Consider the following 18,754-nt stretch of genomic DNA (forward strand, 5'->3'; position numbering starts at 1 on the left):
TGCATTCAGGGCTTCCCAGCAGCAGCCTCTTTTGTCTGCCTGACCTTCACCAAAAGCAGCCAGAAATGTGGGTTATAAATAGAATTCTCATTCGTTGCTTTTGGTTAAAACTACCCCAATCTTTTAGGAAAAATAGTAGAAGCCTCAGTGTTTATCACACCCATTCACATACATTTACGTGTATTTAAGAGGCAGGGAAGAGTTTTGGTTGAGGAGAAGGGGTAGGTGTGATCTCATCCACCCAGGTCAGTTGCCAGTGATGTATCAGACCCTACAAAATCCCAAACACCCAGGAGCGGCATTCGGCCATCAGGGTCTGCCCTGATGTGCATGTTGGATGTGGGCAGTGGGGTGAGGGCAGAGCAATGGTTACACAGCTTCCTGCAAAACCTGCTGCCCATGAGTGCACAAAGATCCCACTGCCCTATCACAGGAAAGGTCAGCAAGCTGCCAGGGAGCTGCCCATGCCTTTCTTGCCCAGCCAGCACACCTCAAATCCCTGCTGAAGGAGACATTCTAGGCTGACACCCCCACGCTGGCTAACAGCAAAAGATTGCTCATAAGACAACAGACTAAAAAAAATATAAAAATCAGGTGGATCTTTTCTTTCTTTACTGTGCGTCCTCTACAGCTCTGCAATGTGGACACGGCTTTATGAGACAAAAAAAAAGTGACTACTGAAGTCCTGTGAGACCATTTCATCTCTGCTTCCAGCCTCTTCAAAGGCATATTGCCGGCATCAGCATTTGGGAGGAGTGTTCTGCCAGCTGGCATGGCTCAGAAGTCCACATTTAGTCCAGTGCAGGAGGGTGATGACGCTCTTTTGTTGCCTCAGGGAAATTGTATCATGGATTACTTTTTAATGAGCAGTAAATTCTTGCTGGGAGACATAAGAGTACATCTGGCTTCCAGTCGGGACTGCTGACAGGGAGGGAGATGGGGACACTCTGCCTGGAGCTGGGGAGGGCTGGTCAGAGCATTTGGGGCTGCAGGCACCTACCACAGCCACTGCTCAGTCCTGGCACCAGCAGCAATAGTCCAGGAGTGATGCAGTGCCCAGGGAAATGGACAGGATCAGAGACTCATTAAGGTTGGAAAAGACCTCTAATACCATCATCCACCTGCTCCCCCAGCACTTCCAAGTCTACCACTAAACCATGTCCCCAAGTGCCACATCTACACGGCTTTTTAATCCTCCCAATGATAGTGATTCCACCACTGCCCTAGGCAGCCTGATCAAATGCTTGACAACTGTTTTGGTGAAGAAATTTTTCCTAATACCCAATCTAAACCTCCCGTGGTGCAACTTGGGGCCGTCTCCTCTTGTCCTGCCACTTGTTACTTGGGAGAAGAGATCAACCCTGGTCTGGCTACACCCTCCTTTCAGGTAGTAGAGAGCAGTACGGTGCTACTCACGTGTGCAGCTGGGGTATCCGTAGAAGCCTAGGGCACACTGGCTGCAGGTGTGTCCCGCAAAATTCCCGTGGCACCGGCACTGCCCCGCTGGGCTGCAGTTGTTGTCCACTGCACCCCGGGAATCGCAGGAGCAAGCTGTAAGAGCAGGACTCTGATGATCCCTGTGATCTGTGGCCAAGCACTGCTGGTCTGAACCATCGTTCAGCCCCCCAGGAATTAGCCATTTCCATCAGAACTAAATTAATTTCTTAATCCCTTGGCAAATCATGCAGTATTTTCATAGCCACACCAGGAAAATGCCATGGAGGGATTTTTACAGCCCATTCAATGTTTCCCAGCAGTTTCGTAGGTTAATGCACTAAAATGACACACAAAAGAGGCATAAGCTGAGACACCAGGTCACGGCAGGGTTGTGATGAGGAAGTGCGACTGATAAAAACTGCTTTGTCTTCCAGGCTTTGCTATGATCCATGACCTCCAAAACAATCCTGCCAAATTCACAGTGCAAACCACACAGGGTTGATTTTGAGAAACACCCAAGTCTTGCAAGAACAGGTATGTTTTTTAGAGCAGCAGGAGCTGAAGGTTCAGGTGCTTACCGTAGCAGTGGGGGTAGGAGTGGTGCCCAGGGCTGCACTGCTCACACCGCGGCCCCGCAAACTCGGCTCTGCAGAAACAATTCCCGGCGGAGTCGCAGCCTCCCGGCAGCGTCCCGACTGAGCTGCAGCCACACACTGCAACACACAGAAACCACCCGCCCTGAGCTGCGAGCCTGGGCCAGAGCTCGTGGCAAAATGTTTTTGTCCTGGGCTTCTTAGATTAGGTGCTGCTCTAAGTGTTCAAACCATCAACATATTTTCCAAACACCCACAAAATCACTATCCAGTCCTTCAGCCCCCTGCCAGAGGACTCTGGCTGTGTGTCCCCACCCAGGCCTGTGAAGGACAGATACTCACACTGGCACAGAGGGTAGTTGAAGTAGCCTGGAGCACACTGGTCACACGAGTGCCCTTCAAATCCTGTCCGGCACAGACACTGCCCTGTCTCGCTGTCACAGGTGCCATCGTACTGACCAGGGCCAGAGCACTGGCAGGCTGCAAAGCAACAAGAGCATCAGTAAATAAACAAGTTTTTGTCTTTAGCCTTCCCAGGAAAGGAACCAGAGTGCTTGTTCCTCTGGGGCAGAAGAGCAGTTGCAGGAGAAAGCATGGGGAACAGAGCTGACAGCAAGCATGCCTGGCCCATAGTTCATGTCCATAGGGAATTCCTCAAGAGCCCCCCAGAGCCTGGGAGGATGCTGGAGGGTCAGGGCTGAGTGGAAAACAACAGCAGAAGTGCAGAAGTCATGGGAATTTGTCACTTGGAAGTGGAGCTGTGGAATTCCTCCTCCCCAGCATGGGTGGAGAACAAGGAGAAGCCCAGCAGGGCGAGCCTGGGGACGCTGCCCTGGGTACTCACGCTGGCAGCTGGGTCCGTAGTGGCCTGGGGCACACTGGTCACAGTGTGTTCCCTGGAAGTTGGGTTTGCACACGCACATCCCCACCCGGGGGTCCTTCCGACAGGCATTGCCTTCGGTCCCACCCGCGTAGCAATCGCAGTCTGGATGGGGACACACAACAGGCGACACCACGCACCGCCGTCAGTCGAGCTCTGAGGCCCCACAAGGACAGGAGTTGCCATGAGAGGCAACTCAAATGCTCAAGCATTTGCCTCCATAACCTTCCTATCAGATGCAAATGTTTCAACCAAACCACACCTGGCTTGTGGGGTGGCTGGGAGGCCTCAGCACCACGCAGGTGTGAAGGTGCAGGATGGGCAGCAGGGCAATGTACAGGGCAGGCAAATGCTGCTCCCACAAGCCCAGACAGAGCTGATTCAGTGTAGTGTGGAAATAATCAGAGCCTTTGGCTAACCAGGGTGAACTCTGGGCTTTCTCTCTGGTCACTCCACGCTCAGCTGCACCCGAGACCTTCCCACTGCCAGGGTATGGTGTTCCAGGCAGCCCTGCTGTCACCAACAGCAGTGGTGTGGGGTGCTGGGCTGGGATAGGGAAGGACAAACATCATCCAAAAACCAGAGGGAGGAGGAGGTGGAGAAATGAGAAGGGAAGTGAGAAATTCCAGCTCAGGAAAGAAAAAAACCTGTCTGGAAGATAGAGACTTCAAAATATCAGAAGGAAGGAAAAGGTTATCTGGAGTGTGCTGGGAAGCATGAGACAGAGGGGGATTCGGTGGGAAAAGAGACAGAAAAAAGCACAAGGGAGTAGATGAACTGAGAGGAGTGAGCATGAGAGAGGAGGGAAGTGAAGTGGAGAGCAGGGATGAGAGCATGGATGAGCTTTCTGAACAACAGAGGAAGTGACACAGAGTGAGTGGCTGCCTGTGCACAACCATTCAGAGGCACCCACAGCAGAACTCCCAGCTCAGCCACAGCCCCTCCACGACCTTTTGGAGGGCTCCTCACAGGGAGGGCAGAAGGGACATTCCCACATGGCCTGGACCCCAGAAAAAAAATCACACTGTCACTCTAGGCTAGAGATTCCACGTCTATAAAAAGGGGATCATGAAACTTCCTTTCCCCCACCCTCAGTTGCTGGTTGTGCTCTCTTACAACCACTCAGGGCTGCCTCATACAACGTATGTGCCCAGTAATCTGAAGAACTGATCTTGCATTGGATGGGAGGTGTAACAGAAACGACAGCATTGCCAAAGCATCAAGGAAAACTGCACTGCTTACTTATTATCTGTCCTGCAGGCAGCACTTGTTCTCCGGTATCATTGTGAGAGAAAGCTGGAACGGCTGTGCAGAGAAAGAGACATTGCACGGGTCATCACAGACACACAGAGAAATCCTGATGGAATATCAAGGGCTTGACAGTCCCAAAGATGAACAGACTGAATGAAAACGTGGAATGTGGAATAAAGCACAGATATCCCACTAAACAATGATGCATTACAGCCGTTTTTAGGCTGTCTTTCACAGAAAGTGAGAGAAAACTCCAGCCAAATGGGAAGCTTCTGTTGGCTCTGTGTTCAGACCAGTTCAGCTCTGGTCCAGCTTCCACCCAAGCCAAATGTGGATTTGTACCCACCTGAAAGAACTCCTCCTGGGACAGGAGTGCCACATGGCACGGGGAAAAGACAACCCAAGAGCCACAGCTGGAGCTGCTTGCCCTTCCCACACCCGCTGGATCTGTGGGCTCCCAGATCTGAACCCCCCACTTACGGTAGCAGTGGGGGAAGTTGAGGTAGCCCTCGGCACAGGCGTCGCAGTGCTCCCCAGTGTAGTTGGGTTTGCAGTAGCAGCGCCCCGTGAGGTCCTCGCAGGTGCCATCGGTGAAGTCAGACTCACAGTTACAGCCTGCAGAGAGGGACAAGCCAGCAGCAGTGTCACTGACAGAGGCCTCAGACTCCCTACAGCAGGAAAACCTCTCAGAAACCCTCCAGAGCGCCCTCCCCAGTGTCACCAAGTCCAGGAGGATGTCACTGCAAAGGAGTTCGCACTCACGGTAGCAAATGTACGGAGAGTCGATGGGGTGGTCGGGGGATCGATAGTACCCTGGGATGCACCTCTCACAATTAATGCCTGTGGTGTGATGCTGAAAGACAGTGGGTTAGAGAGGCATCAGTTCCTCTGCCTGCAGGATTCACATTCATCTGTCAGATTAACCAATAGCTCCAGGTTACAGAGGAAGCAGCTCAGGAGTGTCAGCACACCAAAGACCTAAATCTGCTCAAAATTCCACATGCACTGACTTGGAAACAAAGCATTTCCCACAAACCATATCCTCCCATAAACAGTGTGAGTTACAGGTTCCTATCTGACCTCGAGCCCATTTCACTTCCTTCAGATGGTAAAATGTCCTGACCACTTTGTTATTGGAGGATAGCAGCAACCTGTTTCCTCCCAGCGAGGTAGCACAGCAAAATGTTTCATGCCAGTGCATGATTTAACCACGTCACAGTCACCATCACCTCAGTAAGGGCAGAGCTACTTTCCCACTTTCACAGAGACTGAAGACTGGCATTTCAGTGGGCAGAGAGATATCCAGGGAGATGCCAGAGCACTGTGAACTGGGTAGGGATTTCCCACTGTGCTGGGCAGCAACCTGTCCCTCCCAATTCCAGTGCCGCAGCAAATTAAAGCTTTAGGAGGTAGTGGTACCACCAGGGGACAGCTAGAAACCCAAGTGCTGTTCTCATTACTGGTGCACACTCCTTCAATACATGGCAAAGACACTAAATTTCCAGGGAGAAACCTAATTTAGATAACAGAGGGGCTTGGTGGAGGTCCCAGCGAGGCTGAACTCCATGCTGACAGCGGAAACAAACACAAACATTTGCATCAGCCTTTTCCAGAGGAGCTCTTTGGGCCTACCTGGCAGTCAATACAAACACCTCCCCCTTCAAACTTGTCCTCACGACTCCTGCTGGCTTTGTGCCGATCCACCTCCGGGTCGTAGTAGCAGTCGTAGGCATGGCCATTGCAATTGCAGGCTGGAATACAAAGAGGTGATGGGAGCTAAACCACCCGTCCTCAGAGGTCCTTCAGTCAGCAGCTGGATCTCAAGATGTCAACTCTGCCTCCTGGGTTTGATGTTGGATGGGTTGCTTTTCCATAAGGAAAGATGCCTGAATGCATCTGGGGGATTACATGATCTCCCAAGCCCTCTCTGAAGCACAGAGGCAGCAACTCCCTCACAAAGTCTGGTCTGCAACCAGGAGAGCGCAGCAGGCACAAAATCACAAGTGAAGTATGTGCAGGCGTGTACGGACGAGAAAGAAAAATTACCACACTGTGGGGCCTTGAGTAGTCTGGTTCAGAGAGCAACATTCTTGCCTCTTTTATCCCACCCTGGATAGAGGTGAGCTGTAAAATCCAGCACCTGGTGAGGGGGCTTTACAAACTCACAGCATTAAGATCTTTTGCCACCCTGCGTTCCTAAGACACCACGTGGGGCAGCTCTGTGCTCTGCACTCCCAGCGCAGCAGAAATTCCACTGTCAGCACTGACCAAAGGTTTCTCTAGACAAATAAAGATGTCCTGTATGTAAACACATCCAAACCTAATTCATCTTGCAGACGGAATTGAGCAACGAGACTTGCCTGCACGAACCCTTGGACACACAGGAGGAACTGGAATGCAAGCAGAGCCAAAGTCCCACACGGACCTTGGAGACCTTCCTGTGTGAGCCTCACCTGAACACCATCACCTGCTGGGCAGAGCCCTCTCTGCTGTGTCACTGCCCTCCAGTTCACCCAGTCCCACTCAGCACCAGCCCCACCAGTGCACCACAGCAGAGCTGTGCATGGGCAGGAAGGAGGAGCCCAGCTCCCACTTACGCTGGCACTTGTTGGCGCTGTCGGCAGTGGCAGGCTTCCAGGGGAACTGGTTGTAGCCAGGGCAGCAGCGATCGCAGGAGCCACCACAGGTGTTGTGCTGGCAGTCACACTGCAGCCTGTGGGGACAGAACGGGGCACAGACAAGGTTGGGCAATGACAGGGACATGTGGGATGGGGAGCTGCTGTGGGCCCCTGCTGTGTGCCCCTGCTGTGCATCACTGTCACTGATCTCGTACATGAATGAGTGGTATTTGCTAATCTGAATGTTCTGGAAAAGAGGCTTCTGAGGCTTTTTATTTCAACTTTTTAATTGATTTTTTTTTTTTTCCTGAGCCAAACACCAAACTTTGCTATTCCAGCTCCGTTCCCTCCCTTTTTTCTCCTCCACCATCATTCCTTTTTTTCTTCAGGAGACATGGGTAAGAGAAAAATCAGTGTGCCACTGCCTAGCCAGCTCTGCAGAGAATAAAATGTGAAATGGTCGGAGGCAGCAGTGGTAGAAACCTGAGCTGAAGCAGATTACTTGAGAGAGTTTAGCATGGTGCAGAGACACAAAGATGTCCTCACCACTGCTCAGGGGCAGCATGAAAGGACAAAATGACAGCCCAGAGCTGGAGAGGGATGGGGCCACACAGGTGCTATCTGCTCCTCCAGGTATACCTGTGCTGCAGGCAGGAGGGCATGAAATTTGAATTAAGCATTTTAATAGATGCTGGCCCCACGCTCCCTGTGCAATGCACCTCCTGCTTTCCAGGCAGGGCTGTGCTGGGTAAACAGGCGGCTCCGGAGGCGCCAGGCAAGGAATCTCGACAGGCACCCGATGGATCTCGTCCCTGCCCGACCACAGCGGTGATTCATTAATGTCGGTGACATCATCCCCAAAACCTCCACTTAGCACAAGGCGATTCCATCCAACACAAATGCTTTCTGTTGTATTAGACTTATGGATAATACAGCATGTTCCAGCTTTTATCTGTGCAATTACTCATTTCCCCTCAGGGCCAGTCTGCCACTCCCACCTCTCCCTCCCTCCAATGCTTTTCCATTCAAAAGCAGTGTGTTTAAAAATAAATGTCATTTTTTTAAAACGTTAGAAACAAAAGGAGCAGTCATTCAGGGTGAAGTGCAGGAGTGCAGACACTGCAGTGAGCTGAGTGCCACAGTTTCCACCTACACGTAATTTTAAGATGTGAGACTGCAAGTCTATGCATAGTGAATTGGCAGATAGAGGCAGCAGCACTGGACTAGTGACCCCATTTTAATAAAATATGGGATGATCTGAAAGTTTGGGGGAATGCAAGCAGGATTCACACTCAGCATATTTGCTCGAGGCAGAGGGGTTGAGAGGCAAGAGGTCCCACTGCTGCTCCCAGCCCTCCTGCTGCAGATGCCATGGGACACGTGGCCGCAGTCAGTTCTCTCATCGCTCATCATGCCCTGTCCCTGCCCACGTTCACAGCCTGGGCTGGAGCTGGCAGAGTCCAGGCATGAAACTGAACCCCTGGCTAGAGCTTAAGTAGCAGAAAACAGCCCTGAAATATTCAACTAGGAACTTTGTTCTCCAAGTGTTTTGCAGACCCAAAGGGGAGTCTCAATGAGAGGCAAACCTTGGCGTGTCTCTGGAATGCAACTACCCACAGACCTCTCACCTGGCCGACTACCACTCAGCACTTTTAAGGAAACAAAATTTTATCGTTTCTTTCCATGGCAGCAGCTGGAGATCAAGATTAAGATCCATATACATACGTCTGGAGAAAGATGGTCACTGAGTCAGGGAACTTATAAACCTGCTGAGCAGTGTAAATCTCCCTGAGTGGAGGATGTGGCTCCAGCCACACACCCCAGGCTCCTTCATGTTCAAGATGTTTGAAAAGTACTGGTTCAGTTCCCAGAACGCAAAATGATGGCACTGCATGAGTAAGGATGCTCATTTCACATGGAGAAGGAGGTATTTATTTAGTCTCTGCTGTTCAGAGTTAGCAATGACCTCTGAGAGAGCTCATGGCTTTACTGCACCTTGTGCCGAGTCCGTGCTGCTAATGAATTACAGACAAATGTGCATAAACCACAATATTTACATGTTTCATTGATTGAGTATATACAAGGAAGAAGAGGGAGCGGCTGTGTTCACATAGCACATATTTCCTGGTCATCCTGCCATAAGAAATGAAACCGCAGTCTACCCGCTGGAACTGATGCTCAACAGCAGAGACTAAACAGTTTCCAGCAAGCAGCTGTGGCAGAACTGAGAGCAGCACACAAACACTACAGCATCTGGATTTGGCTAGGACATCTGAGGAGCACAATCAAGAAAAAAAAAAAAGCCCTTTCCTCTGACTGTACGGAGAAGAAAACACCTGCAAAAAGAGACTGACAGATGGCACAAATCTACCAGCACACGTGGTGCTCTCCCTTCCAAATGGGAAAGGGGAAGCTGGAGTTCAGGATCCAGCAGTGGGAAAGCATCCTTCATCTGTGGATGTGCTTCTGACCAACTAGGCTGCTGCAGTCTTGCTGGTTATCTTCAGCATCAGGCACACTTGTCTCCCCCTTGCTTGTGGCATCCGTGACAGGGCAGTGAAGCCACAGAAGAAGTTGCTCTTATAGACAGATGCAGAACCCTTGCAGAGTTCTCCTGAGCTCACTCAGCCTGTTAACACACGATTCCTGTCTGGGCTCTCCAAGCCAGGTTCCTGCTAATCTTTATCTCACTGCTCCCAGGGTTTGCCAGGAGAAAGGGTTGTGCCTCATCCTGCTGGTGTTCACCTTTAACCAGGAGAACATTCCTTCCCTCTGCTTCATTCAGCCCATTCCAACTTGGGGCAAAGAGAGAAAGCTGTGAGAAGTGTGGAGAGCCTTGAGGAGGCTGTACCTGTCCACAGGTCCCTGCACATACACAGGGCCCAGATGTGCTGCCAGATCAACAGATGGATGTGTAGCCTCTGTAGCTTGGCACTTCACACAAACCTTCCAAAGTTGCACGAATATTGTAATTTATGTCCAGGAAGTCAGCTCATGGACATGCTTCATCACGTCCTGAAGTCTTTGCCAAGATTTCTAGCTCACCTCGCCCCTATCGAAGTGCTCATCCTGCCTTTCTGAGCAATGGGCACGAGAAACACAGCGATGTGCAGAAGAGAGAAGTTAAAATGAGCAGCAGAGACCACCCCAACAGGCTGAGATTGTGGGATTTTTAATAGGGCCAGGCCAATCCACATGGATCTATTTGCATTTCCTTGCCATGTTGGCTGTCACACATCAGCACCTGAAGAGGCAGGACATGTGCAAAGGGACACACCGCACAGACTGCTGGAGACATGACAGGTTTCTGGTAGCTGGGTCTGTGTCTTAAGGGAACAGTGTGTCTGAGCCCCAGCTGCTGTGGCATTACAGATATCCCCAAGCTGCCTCTGTGCTGTGTCAGGGCAGCAGGGCTGGGATCCTGCCCAGCAGTGCCCTCTTTAATGGGAAGGCTGAACACAGCTGCTCCCAGAGCCTGGAGAACAGCAGCACTTCACCAATTACTCATTTTCTCAACTGAAAGTATCAGATTTCTGCTGACTTGCCTGTGCTCCTGGGCTTGCTAAAGGGTACAGCAATGCCATGAGAAGATCTATTTATCCAGCACCTTTTCCTGCTGTATCCCAAAGGACTTACAGCTGTTATGTGGTGACTGTACAAAGCACCCAAGTAGGAAATGTTTTCTCCCTCAGGCCAGCGTGATCTGCTCTGGGTGAAATGCAACAGCTGCTTACCAACATGTGCTGCAACATCACAGAACAGGCTGGGGCCAAGAGTGGAGATGCCAAATGCATCCTAATGAGAGTGGAGGAGAGGAATTTCAGGAGACAGAGACAGTTGCAAGCAAAGGTGGCATTGAACAAGGATTTCTAACTTATCTCTCCTTGCTCAATTTTCCCTCCCTTCTTGGAGAGCCCCAAACCATCGAAACACCCAGGACCAAGAAAGGTCCTGGCACTTCCATGTCAATGAATTACTTGTCCCCATGAAGCCTTTTGCCCTGCACACAGGTGTACTGTGCATCCAGCAACAGCAATGTCTAAAAAACAAGGAACTGTACATTCAAATATTTATGAACTTCCTTTTGTCAGAGTTTGGCACATTAAGGCAGGCTTGCTTACCAATACATCTTTGTTTTAATACTTAACAGCTTTAACCTTGGCTGGGACTCACTGGAATTTTATTTTAGACAATCCAAAAGTCCTACATGATCCTGATGAGAAAGAAATACAAGCTCCCCTCGTCCAGCTGAATCTACCCATCCCTTTCATAAAGGCAACATTCAAGCTGCAAACACATGGCTAAAAGCAACACTTCCATGGTCTGAAGCCGTTCTTTGGCATTTCAAGTTGCCAAGGCAGATGGGAACTCCCATAAGCCAAAATTTAACTTCTTTGCACGCTCTTGTTCTTTTGCAAAGAGTTGTTCAGATACGTACATGACCAATTTATGGTTCTTGTGAGTAGAAATGGGCAGCAGTCTCTGGTTTCATGGGAGACCATCTATTTAAGAGAGCATTGTCCCAATGTTTAAGAAGCCATGTGGGAAGCAAGAGACTTCTCTGCACAAGTTCAGAAATGATCCCTGGACTTTGATGGGAAACTTCCCTGTTCCACATCAGTATCCCACCTTCTCCTTTTCACACTCTGCTCCAATGGGATGGCCAAGTTGTGGACAGAGAAACTCGAGCAGGGAGCTGATCTGGCTGAAAAATAGTCTGACAAATTGTGCAATTTTTGCTCCTTTGTCTGGAGCAGTTTCTGCTTCTTTCTCAGGGCAGAGCCATGAACAGCAGTGATGGCACCATTACTAGCTCAGGACAGGACACAACTAACACTGGTATCTTTCATTCTTAAAACAGTAATTCAAATGCTCTCACACAGAACTGGGATTTTGCAAAAGGTACCTGTAAGGGTCGTTGGGGTCTTTGGCATCACAGACGTCTGCATGGCCGTGGCAGACACAGCGCCCTCCGATGCTGATATCCTTGATGCTGTAGTAATACTGGAGAGCACAAGAAAAGCTGGCCATTACTATCTTTACAAATCAGATTTGTAACCGTTCTACTCAAGATTCAGCACGACTTTATCCAGTAAAATGATGCGTTGGGGTATTTCCCTTACAGTGACACTGCCTATGGTAAGATCCACCACCTCTAACAGAGCCCATTAGCTACGAGTGGGGGGGCTCCCAGCACAGCCAGAAAGCCACATGTGACACCAAGAAGTGTTTCCCAGTTTCACATTGTTGGTGCCTTCCCAAGCAGCCTCCAGCTCCAGCCACAGCGGCATCCACTGCAGACACCTTCAGCTTTAGGGAGTGCAAGAGAGAGAAAATCCCCACAGGCAACACCCAGGGACGTGCTCTCCCCAGAGGTGGCTTGCACAGCCCTCAAACAGTTCCACCTCACCAGCAAGTGGTATCAAGGCCTTTCTTACCCTCCTTGTGACTGTAGGGTCCCTCAGAGCTTTGCCCATCAGGTGCCCCAGCAGAGTGTTCGTCTGCAGGAAGCGCAGTCGGATGTTGGTGGCTTTGGTGAAATTCCGCAGGAGAGGAGAGTAGGAGAAGTTCATGGCTCCTGGGCGCCCATTCACCAGAGAGACAACAATCTGTGAGTGGGAGGAGGGAGAAGGCCAGATTGGATGGGGCACTGAGCAGCCTGCTCTAGTGGAAGGTGCATCTGCTCAGAGTTGCAGGTTGGAACTGGGTGGTCATTAAGGTCCCTTCCAGCCCAAGCCATTCTGTGAATCTATTGAGAACAAATCTATGAGCAATCCTTTGGGATGGAAGGAAATTAATCGCTCCCTCAGCTGAACCCAGTCATCCAGATGACTGAATCCCAGTGAATCTCATTTGGTTTAACTGAATACTTTAAGTGGTATCTGAAAATCAAGAGGGAGCCAATTAGTAGAGTACCAACAGTCACTGAGTAACCCTGGAAACTCCAAGGGATGGAAACAGGCAATGGCTCACCTCCCCATTTTCCAAAGGCACGATCCGGGAGTATTCAGTGGTGCAGATGGCATGGTCGTCCCTGGTGATACGGTCCACAGTGTGCTGGCCAAACTTCTCAATGCAGTCCCTCTTGGAAGCTGTTCATCAACCAGAGATGGGAGCAGTAAGAGAAAAGGAGCAATTCCCAGCCCTCTGTGGATTTTCCCACGCTGACTACAGGAGAGATGGGTGTACAATCTTTGTTAAGCATTTACTACGTAGAGATTGCTCTGTATCATTAACTCTGTCATGGTTAAATACATGTCCTCCATAAGAGAGGGAGTCACTCCAACAGTTACAGGCAGAAAATCCCCCCCAAATCACCTCCCTGCAGTAAATGAGGAATGTCAGAACAGCCACTCTACCCACTGCCACCAGCTGCAGAGAAACCCAGCCCTTAATTTTGGCATTAAGCTCCTATTTTAACCAAACTGAGACCTAACTCTGGTCTCAATCCGTTGCTTTGCTGGCAGTGGATTTGCTACACTGCTACCACTGAACTGCATAAGGGCCCTTTGCTGCCAGGGCTCTGCTCCTGATGTAGGAGCTGCACCACCATTTCATGTGGCTCCCAAACTTCCTGAGTCCGTCCTGAAGCCAGCACAGAACCCACAACAGGAGCAACCACAAGCCACAGCCACCGCTGGGGACATCTCCCACCAAGCAGGGAGGACATGCAGGTGTGGGGCATGGACCTGCAGTGTCTGGGAGAGGCCGAGCAATGGCCTGCAGGATGTCTCCTCCTCACACCTTACTCTGAACTCTGCTCTTAAACCAATGCTACAAACCAGAAATGCCAAAGCCACCAAGAACCATCCCTTGGGGACAGCAAACGAGGGCTCCTGCCACTAAGTGGCAATGCAAGGCTGGCTAAAGTCAGGGACAGGCACCACCAGGCAGCCGCTCTGCTGGCTCCATGACCTGCTTTGGGGATGCTGCATGCCAAGACTCTCCTTGCAGCTACAGGAATGGCCTGGCTTCCCTGAACAACTGCTCCTGCAAGTCCAGCACCCTCGTCCCCAGGATGTGTGACATCCCTGTGCTGGCAGAGCCAACCAAACCATGGCTGGGGCAGTTCAGGGCCTGATTGTGCAGGGTGGTGAGCACCTACATCTACCTATGCAAAAACCTACACAGTGCTACTCTCTACAACTGTTCCCTCGGGAAGAGCCTGGACAAAGGCTGCTGCTCCTTCCCACTCCCTTTTCACCTGTGCCAGGAGCTCACAGCAGAGAGTGCTCAAGTGTGTGTCACTGCAGTGCTCCTGAGGGTGTTTCCATGGGGAGAAAAAGGAAGAAAAGGCAGCCAACACAACCTCCTGTTCCTCCCAGTGCTGCTTAGCTCACACAGGAAACTGAAGGGGAAACGTTAACCCAATTCACAGGAATAATCCTCCAAAATCTGTCTCAGTGTGCCTCCAGAAGGCAGGTCCCTCACTCCATGGGCTGCATGGGTAGGCTGAGCCAGGCAGAAGGAACAGCAAAGGGGGAGCAGGGAATTTCTGCCTCCCTGTCGTCTTCACCTCTGGCTTGCACCCACCCACACCTTGTCTCCAGAACATGGCCTTGCTCCAGGAAACACTGTTTTGGCAACAGCAAGAGCTCAGTTGCATCCACAGGAAGATGTGGAAACATTTAACATCAGGTCTCTGGCCGCCAAGGTTTGCTTCACCAGGTGCTTTTTAAAGGCGATTTATTTTTAAAGCCCCTGGCGAGGAACCTGTCACCACTGGCTCAAGATGATTGATTTCCAGAGCACCGCCACGGCTGCATGGAGACAGGATGCTCAGCCCAAGGAGCTACTCAGGAAAACCGATGAACTCCTCCAGTTATTGCAAAATCTGCACAACCACGTGAGCCAGAAGCTGGGCATTCTGAGCTAAAACAGAGTAACCCCTTGGCCTTAAACCCCAGCAGTATTTTAAGGAAACAGACAAGGACCCAGCCTCACCCAGCAGTCACTTCTCCCTCCTCCCGCAGAGCTGAGCCCAAAAGCACCTTGGCACCTCCCGTGATGAGCAGCACTGAGCCAGGGTGGGCAGTGCCACAGTGTCACCCCTGGCAAGGCTCACTGGCATCTCTGAAGAAACCCTGCATTTCTGCCAGCTGCTTTTAACCCTGGTACTGACCTGGCAGTGTTTCTATTAGACCACCTACAGAATCCCCCGCGACAAAAATAAACCTCCGCAGAGGACTTCTTGTGCTAGCAAATCTGGCAGGTTTTGGAGCAGCCACCTCTTGATTTCCATGGGAATTTTCCACTGGGCTGTGTCACTGCATGTCACTTCTCCAGGGGAGTGGTAACAGGGCCTGATGTTTTGGGAGGGAAGGGGACTCCAGATGTTACAGCACTGCCACTACACACAGGAACAAGCCGGTGGGGCAAGAGCTCCCTGTGCAGCTCCAGACCACGCAGGAACACGACTGTAATGGGCCTCAAGAGAGGCTTCGGAGCTGGCCGAGAAATTCTCAGAGAAGATAGAAAAAAGCAAAGCAGGAATTTGACAGCAGTAATTCCCTACTAGCACACAGCAGAGAGAAAAACATCCGCCCTGCAGAGGAGCTACCACGCTAAGGCAAGACAGCAGTAACATGTCTGCAGCTCTTTCTTGCACAAGAAGAGGCCAGAAATTCAAAGTACAGCCTAACAGGTAAGCCAGAAATATGAGCCTTTAGGGACAGCCCAGGGCAAGGCCTCTGAGTGCTCCCACGTCCTTTCTTGCCAGGTTTTAAGCTCTGGCTGTAGATCTTAACTCACATCTTCTCCCAATTACTGCTGCTGCTTCTGGGAGGAGCTGGTGGTTAACAAGATCCTCAGCATCCGGCTACCACACACACCCTCCTGGGAGAAGAGTTTTGTAGAACCAGCTGTTTCTTAAGGTTTTAATCAGAGAATGGGGAAGCCAAATGCACAGGCTAGATCTCCTTTCCAGCCAGCTGTCTCTGATCCCACCTTGCACAGCAGCAGGACAGCGGTTCCCTGCCCCACACAGGCTGGATCCAATCTCTGGTACTGATAATCACAAGGGAATGTTTTCTGCATCCAGACTTTTCTGTGACAGCAGCCACTTGGAAGCGAGCTGCTGCTTGGCTTCTGGAGGAGCTCGAATATTGTCTGGGATGGTACAGAGCAGACAGGCAGAAAGAGGAGAGCAGGGAGGAGATGATAAGAAATCTCACGTTCAGATCTAGATCCACAACACAACACCCAGCTGGTGTGGATGTGTGTGGATGCTGGTGCCAACTTTGGCATCCCCACACATTTCATGACTGTATTTTAAATTTTTCAGTACCAGAGAGCAAAACAGTTCTCCTGCCCTGAGGAGCATTAAACCTTCAGTTCTTGCAGCCTTATTGGGCAGATGAAACAGAGGACATGGGCTGCATCGCAACAGTGACACAGGAACAGCTCCAAACCCAGCCTTGTATTTGCACAGAGTCATCTTCACCCTGCCCTCACCACCTGACACTGAACTGCAGCCCCCTGACATACTCACAGGCAAAATACTGCCAGGGCTCGTAGGTGAGGCCAAAATCAGTCGATCGCTCCAGCACCCAGAGGTCAGGACGAGGGGAATTGGCAAACTTGATCAGGACATATGCTACATGGAAGAGCTGAAAGAAAGGAACACAGAGTGAGTTGGCTGCTTGAGGCATCCTGAAAAGCAGAGAGAACTTCGTGGGATCCAAGTGGAATAAATGAGCTGGCACTTTGCAGCTCCTGCTGCTCACAAGCAGCCTGTGGAGCGAAATCCTCCGTATCTAAAGGGATGGTGATAGGACACAGCTGCTGCAGAGAGCCAGATTAGGGAGCTCAGCTCCCACTGAATGCAAACAAAGCTCAGACTTTGTGGTTACAGGCTGTACTCAGGTTGTGCTGGGAGACACCCCAGGCTTAGTCTGAACAGGCTGCATTACAAACCAGCTACGATGCTGTCCTGGAGACTTGGCTTTTGGGCTGTTCTTGGGGTAACAGGTGGCACAGCCAGGGAGCATCCAACTGCACCTTGCAGACAGCATCACAAAATCCTTCTGTTTTTTTAAGGCATTCCATATACCAGCCCTGCTTCACCAACACAGCCTGTGTTTTGAAGCCTGTTCCAGAAAAACCCCAGCACAGCTCCTCTTCCCCAGGTGCCACAGGGAGGGGAGAGCAGGAGACCCACTTGGCTCCAGCACAGCTCCAACGCTGGGCTGCTCCCATTTGTCTGGACACTGACACGTGCACACACACTCCTGCCAAGTATAAAATAAACGTAGTCTTTAAAGAGCTACAATGTCAGTGCTAGAGAGAAACAAAAGCCCCAGCAGAATTTCCCTTCCCCGGCTGGCACAGGCTTGCTCCAAGAATCCCCACTCCATCATCCTGTCACAAAGTGATATTTAAAGGCAAATAAAGTTCTCTTATCGGAGAAAATTCCTAACGTCAAAAACAACCCAAAAGGGAGTTTAGTGCTTGAAAGGCAGAGATTTATAGCTCAGGAGTCCCTCCTCATGCAGAGCTGGGGCTGTATGAGCATACACCCCTGCTAAAGACTGAGAAGTATCCAGAGGGACATTTCTGCAAGGGGAGGAGAAGGACTTCTCCATGACCATCTCAGCCATGCAGGAGGGCCAGAACAGCAGCCAGCACCTCAGCCTGCCTGGCCACACGCATCGCTGAGCAAAGGACGAATATTAATAACATGCCTCTGAAATAGCCCTGATCATCCACAGACTGAGCAAGTAAAGGCCAGAAGAAACACAAAAGAGGTATTTAAATCTACCAAGCCATCTACCAAGCATGGATCTTGCTGGGGACAGTCAGACAAGGGGTCTGAGTGCTGGTGTGCAGGTATGGATAAGGGGATGTGGGCAGCCCTGAGGACTGGCATCAGCTCAGTCCCCGCCCTCAGCAGGACATTCAAGCAAAAACCTCGTCAGGACACTGCCAAACGCTCCCCTGGCTCTGGGGCAGCCTCTCCTCCACTTACCACGGGTATTGGTCTGATTCCCACTGCAGGCTGGTGGCACCTGAAACCACACCTGGGTGTAGGCTAAGGGGGCTTGAGAGAGATGCTCAGGGAGGAGTGAACCAGATCCAGCTGGGAACTCCACATGATCATCAAGCACAGCAGGGCAGAGGCTGTTCTCCAGCTGGGAATGGGCAGGAGGGTGGGATGTGTCACCACTCTCAGGGTTTGCACTGGTGCCATCCAGAACAAAGAAACCAAAGCAGTCACCCAACTCGGTTCCCTGCTCCAAAAGACTTTCAAGCCCAGCCAAGGGGGAAACAGGCATCCTTTTCAAAAAACTGAGGGAAAACAGACTTCAGTGCTGCCCTAGTTCCCCTCTGCAACATGTGTGTTGTCAAGGCATACAAGACTAAGCTTTTCCAGAGGAGCAGTGTTTTCTGCCTGCTTAACCTCTCAGCAGAGCTGTTATTTGATAGTGAAGCCCAAGAGGCTTCAGCTCAGGCAGCTGCTTTCTCTGCAGGACCAGGTCTCACAGCTCAACATCTGCCTCTTGGCATGGGAACAGGGCTGAACACCAGCCTGTGAAGTTACACCTTCCCTCCACTCTAAACCCTCCTCCAGCTTTATTCTGCAGGGAACAAATTAATGCTCCTGCTGGAATCCAACACTGCCTTTAGCTGGACAAAATCCCCTGTGGCTCCAGAATACCTGTATATGTTCTGGCCTCAGGCACAGGGGGATTTTCTGCTCTGAATGAACAGCAACCACAAACACAAATTTAGAAATGTGAGGTGCACCCCTCTCTACTGCCTTTCTTTTTGCAAAGCCAGTAAGGAGTTTATGGCCCATAAATCCCACGGCATTTCTAGGAGGTCTGCCTCATTGTTCAGCTTTATGCTGGAAAAAAGTGTTGCTAATTAAATGTCCTGGAGTCCAACTCCTCACACGCTTCTAGTTCTCAGAAGTCCCCTCCCTCCAGAGAACATGGATTACCATGCAGTCAAATTGGTGCAGCTTTTGCCCAAAC

The 18,754-nt window shown here is 50.8% G+C and overlaps 1 protein-coding gene across 3 annotated transcripts in view; it reads right to left on the minus strand.

Moving 5' to 3' along the window:
- Positions 1–18,754, minus strand: part of LAMA5 (laminin subunit alpha 5) — an 85,231-nt gene that overhangs the window by 32,217 nt on the left and 34,260 nt on the right. For all 3 annotated transcript variants that reach the window (XM_042046208.1, XM_042046203.1, XM_042046195.1), the window contains exons 3-15: positions 16,270–16,387; positions 12,753–12,871; positions 12,218–12,388; positions 11,686–11,783; positions 6,759–6,874; positions 5,794–5,912; positions 4,924–5,014; positions 4,642–4,776; positions 4,153–4,215; positions 2,875–3,015; positions 2,373–2,510; positions 2,016–2,150; positions 1,417–1,551 (exon numbers count right to left, since the gene is read on the minus strand). In XM_042046208.1, coding sequence (XP_041902142.1) covers positions 1,417–1,551; positions 2,016–2,150; positions 2,373–2,510; positions 2,875–3,015; positions 4,153–4,215; positions 4,642–4,776; positions 4,924–5,014; positions 5,794–5,912; positions 6,759–6,874; positions 11,686–11,783; positions 12,218–12,388; positions 12,753–12,871; positions 16,270–16,387 — 1,579 coding nt within the window. The remainder of the gene's footprint in view (positions 1–1,416; positions 1,552–2,015; positions 2,151–2,372; positions 2,511–2,874; positions 3,016–4,152; positions 4,216–4,641; positions 4,777–4,923; positions 5,015–5,793; positions 5,913–6,758; positions 6,875–11,685; positions 11,784–12,217; positions 12,389–12,752; positions 12,872–16,269; positions 16,388–18,754) is intronic.

This window comes from Corvus kubaryi, unplaced genomic scaffold, assembly GCF_017639235.1.
Source record: "Corvus kubaryi isolate FWS band 111438036 unplaced genomic scaffold, C.kubaryi_AGA036_p1.0 134, whole genome shotgun sequence".
Classification (NCBI taxonomy): Eukaryota; Metazoa; Chordata; class Aves; order Passeriformes; family Corvidae; genus Corvus; species Corvus kubaryi.